The 14723-nt window shown below is 35.9% G+C and overlaps 1 protein-coding gene across 1 annotated transcript in view; it reads right to left on the reverse strand.

Moving 5' to 3' along the window:
• Positions 1-5920: 5920 nt before the first annotated feature.
• TMEM30A (transmembrane protein 30A) overlaps positions 5921-14723 on the reverse strand; it is a 31930-nt gene continuing 23127 nt past the window's right edge. The window contains exons 4-7 of the mRNA XM_049895783.1: positions 12030-12117; positions 10885-11028; positions 10021-10227; positions 5921-7491 (exon numbers count right to left, since the gene is read on the reverse strand). Coding sequence (XP_049751740.1) covers positions 7298-7491; positions 10021-10227; positions 10885-11028; positions 12030-12117 — 633 coding nt within the window. The 3' untranslated portion in view covers positions 5921-7297. The remainder of the gene's footprint in view (positions 7492-10020; positions 10228-10884; positions 11029-12029; positions 12118-14723) is intronic.

Raw genomic sequence — 14723 nt, forward strand, 5'->3', positions numbered from 1 at the left:
AGAGCTGGCTTAACTCATAAAGTGGCTGGTCATACCATTCACTAAACGGAGGAATACAGGAAAAACCCAGGCTTGTGTGGGATGATTCCTGTTTTGGCCTCATTAATCTTAAGAAATAAAGGGAGATGCATAGTGAACAATCTAGAGCTCAGGAGAGATGTCCAGGCATGAAAAAAGAGATGTCAGTGTGAAGACCGTAGTAGAAATGATGAGGAATTTAAGACTGCTCAGGGAGTATGTGTAAAGTGAGAACATAATCTCCAAGAATTCTTGGCATATTATATGGTGAGTACATACAAGTAGACTAAGGAACACAGAACGAGGAAGAAAATAAGGAAAGTTACTCAAAGAAGGATGGAGTGAAGAAGAATGCCTCTCAAATAGTGCAAGAAGTCAAGATAACAGTGAGTTCACTTGACTCAACAATAAGGAATGGGAATTGATCACTGGGTGCCTGCTTTTCCACATTTTGTGCTTGATGCTTTTTATCTATTACTTCCCTTATTCGTAAAACAAAATCTGCCAAGTGGGTATATAATTCCCATTTTTCTGACAAGGAAATGATAAAGTAGCCTAAAGAGATTAAATAACCTGAAAACTTTTCTAAGTATAAGAGCCAGTCTTCTCCTAAAACCCTCTCTTTCTACTGTATCTTTTATATACAGGAGACCATGAACACAGTGCAGTGCCAGCGTGGAGTACAAGCCGGGCTGCAGATGAAGATAACAACAAAATACAAACTACTCTTTTATAAGCTTTGTTGTGAAAATGAGAGAGAACCTTTTCAAGGTGGAATCTGACATTTGTAAAGCTATGTTTTCTGCCCTTCCGGTGTTTCAAACAAAGTGGCACGTCAGGCTTGACAGTGAAAGCTATGTATGATGAATTCAGTCGTCTTCCACATTACTTTGGATAGAAAAGCTTGTGGCATACAAACTCACATTAATATTGTAATTAAAGAATATAACAAGATTTTTTTTTTAGTCTTATAAAATAACCAAAGGGCAGTGGATATATTTGTTTCAAGGTATTTCTGGTTTAAGACAGTGGATCAGTCACAAGAGTTTATCTCCTCACCCTCCCATTTCAATAAAATGAAAGGAATAAAAAAGGTATGAGAAAAACTATTGATACACGCATTGCCTTGGATGGATCTCAAAGGCATTATGCTGAGTAAAAGAAATCAGTTTCAAAAGGTTACATATTGCATGATTCCATTTATGACATTCTACAAGACAAAGCTATGGAGAAGAGATCAGGGGTTATAGGTGGGGGATGGGTGACTATAAAGGGATAATATAAAGTTTTTTTTTGATGTGATAGAACTGCTCTGAAATTTAATACTTATGGTGGTTACACAAATTCACAGAAACGTACACTAAAAAAGTTTACTGTATGAGAGGAAATCAACTCTGTGGCAATGCATTTAATTTTTGTATAATTTACAAAATGATTTTTTAAAAAAGGTATGAGCCCTCAAGAATACAGAGACAGTGACAAATAAAATGATTGAAACAAATTTATAAAAGAAGATGGAATACGACTGAGATGGACAGAGGAAGCTGCAATCTAAAGGGACTGCAAGGCGGATACCAGTGAGAAGTGAGCTGGATTGGTCTCACACCCCAAGAAGTTCAGAAGTTGGGAGGTAAAAGATACAGGAAAGAGTGAGCCAAGGGACAAGCCTGAAGATGTCTGGCTGAAAGTCATACAACAGAAAGGTCACATTCTCGAGGTCCCTGCCCCACCCTTCTCAGTCAAATACTATCTTTCACCTCCATCACTGTTACAAGTAGGAGAACAGAATTCTTATCCTGAGAAATTAAATGGGAGACCACTATGTGGCGAGGATATAACCCAATGCCATCGAGTCGATTCCGACTCATAGCGACCCTATAGGACAGAGTAGAACTGCCCCACAGTTTCCAAGGAGCGCCTGGCGGATTCGAACTGTCGACATTTTGGTTAGCAGCCATAGTGCAGATGAATAAAACAAAGCAAACCAAACCCGCTGTCGTCAATTCCAACTGATAGTAACCCTATGGAAACCCTGGTGGCGTAGTGGTTAAGTGCTACAACTGCTAGCCAAAAGGTCGACAGTTCGAATCCGCCAGGCGCTCCTTGGAAACTCTATGGGGCAGTTCTACCCTGTCCTATAGGGTCGCTATGAGTCGGAATCGACTCAATGGCATTAGGTTTGGATAGTGACCCTATAGGACAAAGTAGAACTGCCCCATAGGGTTTCCAAGGAGCCACTTGTGGACTTGAACTGCCGGACCTTTTTGGTTAGCAGCCGTAGCTCGCCATATCTCTCTACCATTGCACCACCAGGCCTCCAGTATAGGGAAATAGGTGTGAAGTGGAAATTAGGGAGTAAGGTAGAAGATAAGTCAGAAGCATAGTTAAAAGCGTTAAGACTGAAGGATTCTTCCCTAGAGAAACTTAACACCCCAAAAGAAAAGGCCTCCCATGAAATGATTGGTTACCTGCCAGTCATTCCCTGGTGCAGTGTTTCTCAAAATGTGTTCCACCTGCAGATGCTGATCTGCCAACTATTTATTACTAGCCCAGGCATTTTATCATGAACTGAGTAACCAATAATCCACTGAGTGGCATTCTGAGTAACACTGTGCTAGTGAAAACTAACCACTTGTCAAGAACACAGAGCTTTCAATAAGTCTTGGTGTCTACACATATATGACAGACTGCTAAGACTAGCCAGAAATAGAGGGAAGTTGACTATATAAACAGGAGCAAAAAACTAAAACACAGCAACAACAAACACCTGTTCAAAATCAAAACCAGAAGGCAGGAAGGGACAGGAACTGGATAAATGGACACAGGGAGCCCAAGGTGGAAAGGGGGAGAGTGCTGTCACATTGTGGAGATTGCAAGCAATGTTACAAAACAATATGTGTATATATTTTTTAATGAGAAACTAACTTGAACTATAAACTTTTACCTAAAGCACAATTAAAAAAAAAAAAACCCAACAACAAAAATCCCGGTGTTAACTGAGTAGGAAACAAAATATGTATCATCGGAGCCCTGGTGGCACGGTGGTTAACAGCTTGGCTGCTAACCATAAAGTTGGCCGTTCGAATCCACCAACTGTTCCTTGGAAACCCTATGGGGCAATTCTACTCTGTCCTGTAGGGTCGCTATGAGTTAGAATCGACTCGATGGCAATGGGTTTGGTTTTTTTTTAATATACATACCGTCAGAGAAATAAGATATTCTACAAACTAAGAATTTTTCAAAAACAGAACAGAAATAAAAGTAGTCTTAGAAATGAAAATATAAGAAAATATATTTAAAAATCAATAGAAGGAAGATAATATTGTAAGATAAAATTGGCGAAATCTACAAAGAAAAGAGACAATAGCATCAAACAGCTAAAGACAGAAGAAAATTAAGCATCAGTCTAGGAGGACCATCATCTGACCGAGATAGGATCACACATCTCAAAAGCAACTAAGCGAGCCAAGAGAGGAGAGCAATGCCTTCAAAATTCTGAGGGAAAATTATTTTTAACTTAAAATTTTATGTAGTCAAATTATCAGTGAATAGTTGAATAAAAGAATTTTAGATATGTAAGGACTCAAAATTTACCTCTCATTACCACTTCTTCAGAAATTGTTTTAGGATGTATACCAGTAAACAAGAGAGTAAACTAGAAAACAGCAGATTCAACACAGGAGCATGACAAAGGGAAGCTACGGGATAACAGCTGCACAGCAGGCCAAGAGAACAGCCAGTACAGACTGATAAAGGACAACTGCAGAATAGATCTCTCCAGTGGAAACGGAATCAGAGTATCTGATATTTGAGGATAAAAACCCTTCAAAACTAGTGATGATGTTCATGGTGGACCTGGTAGAGAAGTTGGAAAAATTTTAAGGTGGGTTTACAGGAAGTTATCTAAGTGTTTAAAATGAAGCAGTCATTAATTCCAGGAAAAATAAAATGATACAAATGGAAATGTCATACACAAAATATATGCTGCTTATCTATTTTAATACGTATAATACACAAAAGCAAATAAGCTCACCGTGGTCTCATTTGTTTTTAGACATAATATTTATTTTGAAATTTCAAATGACATTAAAGGATATGTGATTATGTTTATTGAATGGGACATGGATTTAAGAAGGGTTCTAAGACCCTTTACTAGATGATCCAAACTCTGCAACAGACACTTATGCTTCAAAATTCTTCCTGCAACAGCAGCACTAATAGCATCCCTATACCTTCCATGCACCCTTCAAAATAGCCATGTTTACAAAAAACAAAACTTTACAGCGTAGACAACAAAGAAGTACCATGTACTAATTCTAAGGCAGTGTTTCCATGAAGAAGGAAGTGATACGCTGAGCAACATTCATTAATCCTACCCTCTCAGCTGCTCCTCCTTCCTATTCGGGCTTTCCACTTCCTGTTGCCCCATTTCATTATTTTCACCATCCTCGCCTCTCTACCAGTTCTTCATTTTCTACATGTGATACTTCCCTTGATCTAACATCAAACTTAGCTAGGTTGTCTATAACTCACACGGCAATATGACCACTTCCTGGCAAGAAAAGATGTTTCTCAGTAAAAAATCTTGCAGATAATGTTATAAGAGTATAAATGTAAGTATAAATATGGCAATTAATTTAACAGTGAATGACATTTCATAAAATCTTGGCATGGAAATGTTAAAACTTGGACTCACTGACCCTGGGTTAAAATTTAGTGCTAAATATTAGCGACCACTCTGGAAGACACTTGAACATGGAAAAATTAATTTTGTTCATTTTTATTAATACAGAACATACTAACAGAAAATAATCTTTTAATATAATCAAAGTTACAAATAAGCACTGTCACTAACCGATAAATAATATTCCACCTGACTCTCCTCTTGGAAGAGTCTTCCTCCATTGGGTAGTACAGAGTTATTTTTGCCAGTTTATTCTTAAACTACCTTATAATTTCAATGAAATTTCTTAGCTTTTACTTACTGCATAATTTCTTCAATTGGGAAACTTTTCATATGTCAAAATACTTCCTGCAAATTAATGCATTCTTCAATGCTGTCTACTTAAGCTAATTATCTTAAAATGCAATTTAATTTTTGAAAGTTAAATTTATGTCATCCATGTTTCCGAAAGATTAGCATAAAGCTTGTTAGAAAGAAATGTTTTCCTTCCCCCTCATGCTTCACAGAGGCCATATGAATGTTCCCTTTTCTTCATATTTAGGCAACAGGAATCCCTTATAGCTCAAATGGCAGGAAACAGAGAGGAACTTAGGCCTCCAATGTACTTGTAAAATAGATAAAACTCCAAATATATTTTAAGATTCTGTCTTCGCCACAGATCAGAAAGTGTTGGAAGGGCTCTTCAATTTTTCTTTAGTAGCACCCTTGGTCACTCAATTAGAAACAGATACACAGGATGGCAGTCCTCCTTAAACAGCACAGACTCAATCTGGAAGGGCTAGCAGAAGAATGCCATGGCCCCAGTAATACATTCCATAAAATAAATTGCCATGTGCAAGAGGAAAAATTTTCAAAATAAATAACAATTTTCTGAAGGACTGACAAAACAGTATTTTTAGACAAAGAACACCCTACACACTCAGGAATTTCTGGATAATCACACATCAAGGACCTCATGCAAGTAATATTCTTATCAGTTAAAAGTCATTATGAACTACAAGTTCTTTTAACTGAAATTCATATTTTATACAAAACTTAAGTGTGGCACATTTTTACTATTAACAATTACATTTTTTTGTTTAAGCATATATTAATAAAAATCGATACATTACTCAGACCTTAAGATTTAAAATATAAAGAAAACCATTACAAATTCTGAATAAGGAAGCATTCTTCTACACAAACTTGAGTTATTTGAGTAAAGAAATTTCCATGCAATTAAACCACCTCTGATTTAATCATACATTTTCATACATGTGAAAATACAAGTTTACATTTGCTTCAAGAACAAGTTCCATGGCAAACAAACTGCATCATTTATTCAACAAGGAATATTAAAATAATTCAAGTTAGTAGAAAATAACATAACATCAACCATATATATTATAATTTACCATATACATACTCCAAAATCTCCAGAATTTAATTATGAAAATTTAAAGAACTTCTTTTTAAAGTATGTCTTAGGAAAACCAACCAAAGCAGCCGGTATCTTAACTAACAAGAATGTGCATACACATCCATATTTGACCTACATGCAAAAGTTGAATAAAATACAGAGAAAACTAAGGTTACTATTTTAAAATTTTTCTGGAATATATATTAGTACTTGTCAAAACACTTACCTGAAAAACTAAAATAGCCTGAGGTATTTCCAATGCTGAAGCAAATTTCTAAATGTTAAATACCACAAGACTGCAGTCTCCTTTAAGAATTTACATCTGGTTTACAACTGAGGCAGAATATGAAGGTCTGGCAAGCAGTCTTCCCATGTCACCTATATTCTTTCTTCCCTTATGAAGTCTAAGCTTCAAGGGAAATGATCATATGTAAAAACATCGCACATCTCAAGTGAGCTGGAGCTCCTGAATACAACTTAACCAAATGGAAAGAGGAATTTTAAATTCTCCTACCTGGGATCTAGCTGGGACCTACCTAGGACCTACCTGAACTCTTTAGACATGACTATTAATCTCTATGCTAGACACAGTAAACATTTTTTTTTTTTTTAATCAAAGCTAAGCTTGACAAAGAACTCTACTGGATAAACTGAATACATGAACCGCCTCAACAAAGATGGTACTTTAAGCCTTTACAAATGACACATGAAAATGATGAAGGGTTTTATTTAGATTGGTCTTTCTTCATCTTTCTGTAACTCTGAATCCTGAAAGGACAGCAAGTCATCATGCTCAGACATTTTGTAATCCCTTTCTTCACACAATAGGCACACATAATACAGCATCTTATGTCAATATATTATCATCAACATAGCATAAACATTTGAGCGGTAGAAGCATTTCACATGAAAGAAGCTCTATGCATCATATGGCCTGTCCCAATAAAAAGCAAATATGAGAATGCCATTGGAGCACTTACAGTGTTGATACGATCAATATAGCTAATTTGTTTTATACCTGTCACATATTTTCATAAGTCATCCATAGAGAAGAAGCACAGGACAAGGCTGTCTTAAAAAAAAGTTATGTGCCAACTTCAAAAATGACATACTAACCGAACATTAGCATTCGAAAGCTAGGTTGAATAGGACTGGCCTTGATGCACATGCAGTAGATTTGTTTTCAGAATATAAAATTAAATGGTAATGTCAGCAGTATTACCACTGTTTCTGTATTTATGATTAATTACTAGCAGTACAACTCCCAGAAGGAAGGAGATGGATCCAATAGTGATGTAAGCAATCCCCAAAAATGGATTTTTTCCTCCCATCCATGAGATAGTGCTCAAGATCATCCGTTTTCGTCCATCAAAAGAATGTACAGGATAATCTGAAGAGTGTATAGGAAGACTTTTCCATCTCTAGTTGCTTGATTTTTAAAATATAATTTATAAGTTAGCATTTAATTGCTTGCAATTCATTTGTATCATTCTATGATACACAGGCACCTTACCCATGTTTTGAACCACAAAAATTATATAATTATTATCTTGAAGGACTGATTTAGCAAAATAAATGTCAGTAATAAAATCCAAAATATTTTACAAACAAAAACAGCCAAATTTAAAGATTATATAATTTCCAATGTACTTTTGCTCTCACTACACAGGAGAGACATAAGGTCACAAAGGAATGTAATGTAAAGAAGTTCTTCAGGTGATCAAACATGAAGCTCACAGGAAGAGAAAGATCAACAGACCAGGACAAACTGCAAGAATGAAGGACTGGAAGTCTTTGTGAGCTCATACAGCATGTGTAGGAAGCATGTAGTTAAAGGAATATGAGAGGGCTCTGAGAACAAGGGCAGAAACCCAGATATTAAAGTTTTAAGTTGCTAATTCGGAACAAAGATAAAATTCATGGTGACAGAGCACTGATGGCTAAAACACATCAGAAGTGAAGGGTGAAGGACATAGTATTCTTACAAATTTAAGTAATGGGACACTGGTATGGTGGATGAGCTATCTTCATGGACCAGCCCCTAGGATTCTGGCCAGAGTTGGAGTAGAGAGAAGACAGAAATAAATCCCAATTTGAAAAGGTTTACAACCTTTCAAAAGTACGTTTTGAGTCAAGCACTCGGCATGACCTGCTTCTCTATCTAGTTTCTGCAAGTCTCTATCCCCATAAAAATGGCCCTATGACCACAAATGGAAGTCTTGGCTCCACCAGCTTCTTAGACCAATCCTAATGTAAGGCAGGAACAATTTTAACAGTTCTCATTAAGCCAACACTTGGGAGAGTCAGTATCAAATCACCTATGCTAGTCTCTCTCTGTACTCCAACCCTAAAAAAGATGGGTTTCTGCCTTGTTTCTAATACCTAGTTCCCAGTTTAGCTAATTAAGCCTTGATGTTTTGCAGGCCCAAATTCTTGCCTTGCCAATCTACTCAAGACCCTGTATTCCTCCTGACAGTTTTCTTGTCAGTGCCTAAGATCTTGCTGCAGACTTCATAGATACAAACTGTCTCTTAGTTTGCATACAGCTAAGAATTCCCAGGTGCTCTATAGACTTCCCTTCATTGTGTTCTAAGTTACAGACTGGTATATGCCCTTACTCTTTCCTGGATCTTTTAGATGCTAACTGTGACAGAACTGCCCTCTATTTTGGGTACATCCTCACGATAATGTTCTTTCTACCAGCACCTGAGCTGGGTCTGCCTGTTGCAGACTACTTGCTTCTATGTGGGCCTAGTTTCAAAAACTTGGTTTCTTTCAATTTGCCACTATCAGGCTATACTCAGCTATGCAAGAAGGTGCAATATTAAGAGGCTGGGATTCTGCACCGCCCCCCCCCCCGCTAAAAAAAGAAAACCCTTATTTTGAATCTGGGTTGTTAATTTAAACATTTACTAATCCATTTTAAAGTCACAACTATACACGTGTGGCTAATTTGGATTAATAAAAATCAAAAGCACAAAGATGATTAGCAAACATTTAAAATGCTAATATCCAGGAATTTTTTTTCCCTCATGATGTATACAAGCTACGTGCTAGAAATTAAAAGATGTAAGGAATTTAGGATGAACGGAATTGCCCTATTTTTCCCTCCTAGAAAAGACTCTGCATCTGGGCCGACATGAAATGGTCTGACTACCCCAGTAAACTAGCTGAGGATGCAGCCTATGGTGGCGACTGATGGTAAAGTCATGACTTTTGGAGGAGAACCCCAACTCTTCTACTACTGCCTGTGTAGCCTCGGGTAAATTAAGCTCTATGTTCTGGTATGCTTGTCTGTAACATAGAGATGATACCTATCTCTTAATGGTACTGTTTGAATTAAATAAAATAATGCATTAAAAATACTCAGCACAGTGTTGGTATAGCATCAGAAGAAAATAAATGATATTTACCAGCACTGTAAAGTATACCCAAATTATTAATGTGGAACAATATAGCTAATTATAAAAATGTTTTGATACTTTGAGCAGAGCAATAGTTATGAACAATTACATTGATGTGAACTAATATTGATTTTATTATCCAAAACATTCTATAGAAACAGCCCAGTCTCACAGCATTTACTCATTATCAGGTATACTTGCTAGCCTTTGCATTAAGCTCAATTACAATCTCCCTTGTAAAAAAACTTATTATTACATCAAGCACCTACATTTTAAATAATTTTTTACCAAATAATGTCTGAAGCCCTAGAACAAAGCATATAAAAATTTAAGACTTTTTGGGAGATATAAACTAAAAAAACAATTAAAAAATATTTATTCATATACACACATATACTGACATAAAAATGCAGAAATCAAAACTAAAGCACAAATACATCACAAAATTAAGATAAGGTTGAATTACACTCTCTTCAAGTTCTATGAATACGAATACATAGCCAAAAAAAGGATACTGTATGTGATATTCAAATAGTATCGTCCAGCTGGCAAAGTTGGATGTAAATCCTCTGTCCGCTCTATAAGACGATATAACTTACGAAAAGTCGGTAATGCTGCAGTACGCATCCAAACGATAAAATCCTCATTTATGAACCCATTATTATCTTTCTCAGAATCCAGCAAGTATACTGGTTTAAGCCAGTTTACTGGCTTTGTTGTACCTTGAAAAAAGGGGAGAGGGATAGGACAAAATATTCAATTCTATTAAGAGTTTCACAGAAAATCTACACTCTACTAAAGATGTGCAATACACAATCAGTATTTTTCTTATTTTCAAAGTATAAATATATTCATATCCTAAGAAAGTCTTAAAATCTAGACAGAAACTAATTCCTTATGTAACAATTTAACAAAAAGTTACAAATCTTCAGTTGATAATATCTCAAGACAACACTGAATGTAGGATATCGGGTATATACAAAAGGCAGACTACATAATACGAGGATAATCAGTGAGAAACATTACATTATTAAAATAAAGTAGCACAGAAATAAAAATACATTGGATAATGAATAATAAGGACCCATTTAAAGAAGACTGGCTGCAGTTTTAAAGGATAATGGCTGAAAAACTTATAAGAAACACCAGAGAAACTCAATTCAAGATTATACATTTCCTTTAGAATTTCAATACATTAGAATATACTACATTTTACCTAACTTGATATGAAGGTGTGAAAAGTAAGTTTTGTTTTCTTTTTAAGCATAAACTCTTTTAAGATTCTAAAGATAAAAAAATTTTAAGATACTTCATTAAAGCTCCTAGCTTATGCTCTTAAAAGTTCATTATTCCTTAGAGAGATATTAGTAATGTTTTACCTTTGAATCGTTCTTCTAGGTTTTCTCCTCCAGGGGGATTTCTGAACTTCACATTTTTATCTGTCCACCAAGCAATACCTTTCTTTTTCAAAGGAATCGCATAGGGAGCAGAATCATTGCTAATGAGAAACAATTCTAATGTATCTAAACACAAGAAAAGGAAAATATTGCTAAATATTTACCGAAAATCCATAGTACCTGCTTTACAAAAGTGATTATGACATACACGGCAGGCATACACATTTGCTTTTGATTATTCGAGTGTGAAATAACTATAATAACAATTAGCAAGGTAAATCTGCTTCTCCTCGGGTCCTAACGATGTATTCCTAAATAGTTTCTGGCTTATCTATTTTTCTATCTGCACTAATACAGCAGTCACTAGCCATACATGGTACTGAACAGCTGAAATATGTGTTTCAAATAAATACTAGCTATAAGCATAAAATACACATCAGATATTGATAACTTAGTACAAGAAAAAATTATAAAAAATCTTATAACTTTTATATGTCGGAATTGACTCGACAGCACTGGTTTTTTTTTTTTCTTTATACTGATTATATGTTGAAATATTAATAGATATATTGGGTTAAATAAGATACATTATTAAAATTTACTTGTTTCTTTTTACTGCTTAAAATGTGGTTACTAGAATATTTAAAATTACATACCTGACTCACATTTATGGTTCACATTACATTTATTCTCCTAGCTCCTAGCGAGTCCTAGGGTTGCTAGGAGTTGGAATCGACTCGACGGCACTGGGTTTTTATTATATTTATATCAGACAGTGGTACTCTAAACTATCCACTGTAGATCCTTTTTAATGATATAATCAAAGCTGGTATCCAAAAGCAGTCTAGCTTTTATTTTCTATGAAATAGAAAGGCTAGTAGAACGTCTCTGCTTTGCTCAGTATTACTTTCTTCCCAGAGACAGAAATCCACTCTTAAAAGTATAATGCTCAAAAGTCACAAAGCATTACAATACCTGACTCAGTACCTAGTTAATACATTTATCTTAAAGTTATTGAATTACTCAATTTCAGTCATGTTTATAAGACTATCAAATCTAATTGATTATACAGACTGTCCTATTTATATATGTTTATATTTACATCTATGTTTATATCTATATCATACCATTAAACATGCTGTTGGCAATAGCTCCACAAGGAGCAATTGGTTTGTCTTCATTTCTTCGATAAGGTTCACATTCCTTACTGGGATTCTGATTTTTAGAAAGAAAAGAAGAGAGATATTATTGCCCAGGCCTCCAAGTGAACCATGGGCTAAGCCCAATTATTGATTAAAAATTCAAACTCTACCTGTTTCTCACTTGTAATGCATACAAAATGAGTCTCTGATACATACAAACTATAAATAACGCATTTAAATATCAAAACATATTCCTTAATTTTTATTTTATGTTTTCATTTAACCTTTATGGTATATATTTTACCATATATGCATATATCAAATTGGCATCATTTTAATTTTAATATCAATAGAGTAACCACAGAGAGTTTTCTGTCCAAGAAAAATTAAAGAGCAGTCTATTGTCAATCCAGTTGTGACATAATGAAAGGAGTTAAAACTGTAAGTAAAGGGACTAATGGTTCTAGTTCCAAATATATACTACGTGGTCTTGGGCAAGTCCCTTGATTTACATGGGCCTAAAAAAAAAAATTTTTTTTTTCCAAGTCAGAATGGACTCAATAGCAATGGCTTTGGGTTTTTTTTGGTCACTTGCAAAATGAACATGCTGAACTAGAAAACCTTAAATTTTTTGTAATCTTGGGTTAAACCCCATGTTTAAAAAAGAAAGGAGACATAGATTAGGTAGGGTGGGTAGGGTGAGGGAGTGTGCAGGTGAGCAGGCAGATTAGATAGAATAGGTAGAGAGCTAGATAGCTAGACTAGATAGACAGATTCAATGATTCCTTTATTACGGCTCTTACATTATAGTTAGCTATATATGAGTCTGTTTCCTCTATTACATCATGAGCACAGTTGTACTCTGATACACATGTGGTTGCCATGAGTCAGAAATGACTTAAAGGCTTTTTTTTTTTTTAACGTGCTAAGCACTGACTAAACCAAATCAGTTGCTTGTGAGTAGATTCTGTCTCATGGTCAACCCACATGCATCAGAGTAGAACTGTACTCCATAGGATTTTCAATAGTTGATTTTTTGGAAGTAAATCACCAGAGTTTCTTCTGTGATGCCTCTGGGTGGACTGGCATTTCCAATTTTATGGTTAGCAGCTGAGCATGTTAACCCTCATGAGCTTACAGTATAGTTGGACAGACAATAAATATAAAATTCCAAGTTGCAATAAATGTTATGAAGATTCTATGTGAGTGATTAACGTGGGGGGTGGGAGATGGACTCTATGGTAAGGAAAAGCTTGTCTGTGGAGACAGTGTCATATAAGAACCAAAGGAGAGTAGGAACCAGTCCTGTGAAGAGCAGGTACAAGAGTTTGAAGCAGAGAGAACAGCACATAGGAATAAGAAGCAACTTGATATTTCTGAAGAGATAAAAGATCAATGTAGCTAAAGCAAGAAGGAAAATGGAACATGATAAGACAGGATTTAATCTCATCCAGAAATTTTATTCCAAATGCTAGTAAACCACTGAAAGATATTAAGCATGAAAGTGGTATTTATGTATATTTTTAAAGATTAGTAAAGCTGCTATGTCAAGAATGGCCTGGAAGTAAAGGGAAGAGTGGATGATGTGGGGAAGTAAGTCTGTAAAGCAAATCAATCAAGATATGACAGTGACTTTGACCAGGGTATGGATGAAGCAAATATGTACGAAGTTTTTTTGGAGCCCTAAACATGAAGAAGTTATTTTACATCAGAGGGCACTCAAGAAAACAGCAGGCCTTGAGATGTAAAGACTTCAAACGAAAAAGAAAGAACTGCATTCTGGGCAAATAAAATGGTAAACCCCAAGATGGGCGGATTACTTGCGTCACAGAACATGGTTAGGAATTAGCAAACACACTGAGGGCAGCCAGGCCAAAGGTACATTAAAGATAGAGTATCAGACAATGAGGCTGAAGCCAAATTGATGCCAATTTTTGAAGAACCTTACACACAATGCTAAGGAATTTGGACTTCAATCTATCCATTATTAAAATCTTTAGAATTTTTGAAAGACACTTGATCTTAAAAATGGTACCTTTTGGTCTAGTCCAAAGGTCAGCAAATGATAGCCCGCAGGTCAAATCTAGCCCACCACCTTTTTCTGTAAATAAAACTTTATTTGAACACAGCTATACCCACTGATTTAAGTATTGTCTATGGCTGCTTTTGAGTCCCTAAAAAAACCACTGCCGTTGAATCGATTCTGACTCATAGCAACCCTACAGGAAGGAGGAGAACTGCCCCATAGGGTTTCCAAGGAGCGGATAGTAGATTCAAACTGCAGACCTTTTGTTCAGCAGCCAAACGCTTGACCACTGAGCCAAGAGGGCTCCTTTGCATCCCTAGGTGGCGCAAATGGTTTGCACTCGACAACTAACTTAAAGGTTGGCAGTTCAAACCCACCCGATGGTGCCATGGAAGAAAAGTCCTGGCAATCTGCTTCCAGAAAGATTACAGCCAAGGAAGCCCTACGGAGCAGTTTTGCTCTGTAACACATGGGGTCACCATGAGCTAGAATCAACCTGATGGCAACAGGCTTAGGTTTTTTTTTGCTTTAACGGCTGCTTTCGCTGTGTAATGGTAGAGTTGAATAGCTAGAACAGAAACCATATGGCCCCAAAAAAAACAAAAACATTGGCCCTCTGGCCCTTTACAGAAAAAGTCCACCAATTCCTAGTC

Source organism: Elephas maximus, chromosome 1 (assembly GCF_024166365.1).
Source record: "Elephas maximus indicus isolate mEleMax1 chromosome 1, mEleMax1 primary haplotype, whole genome shotgun sequence".
NCBI classification, from domain to species: Eukaryota; Metazoa; Chordata; class Mammalia; order Proboscidea; family Elephantidae; genus Elephas; species Elephas maximus.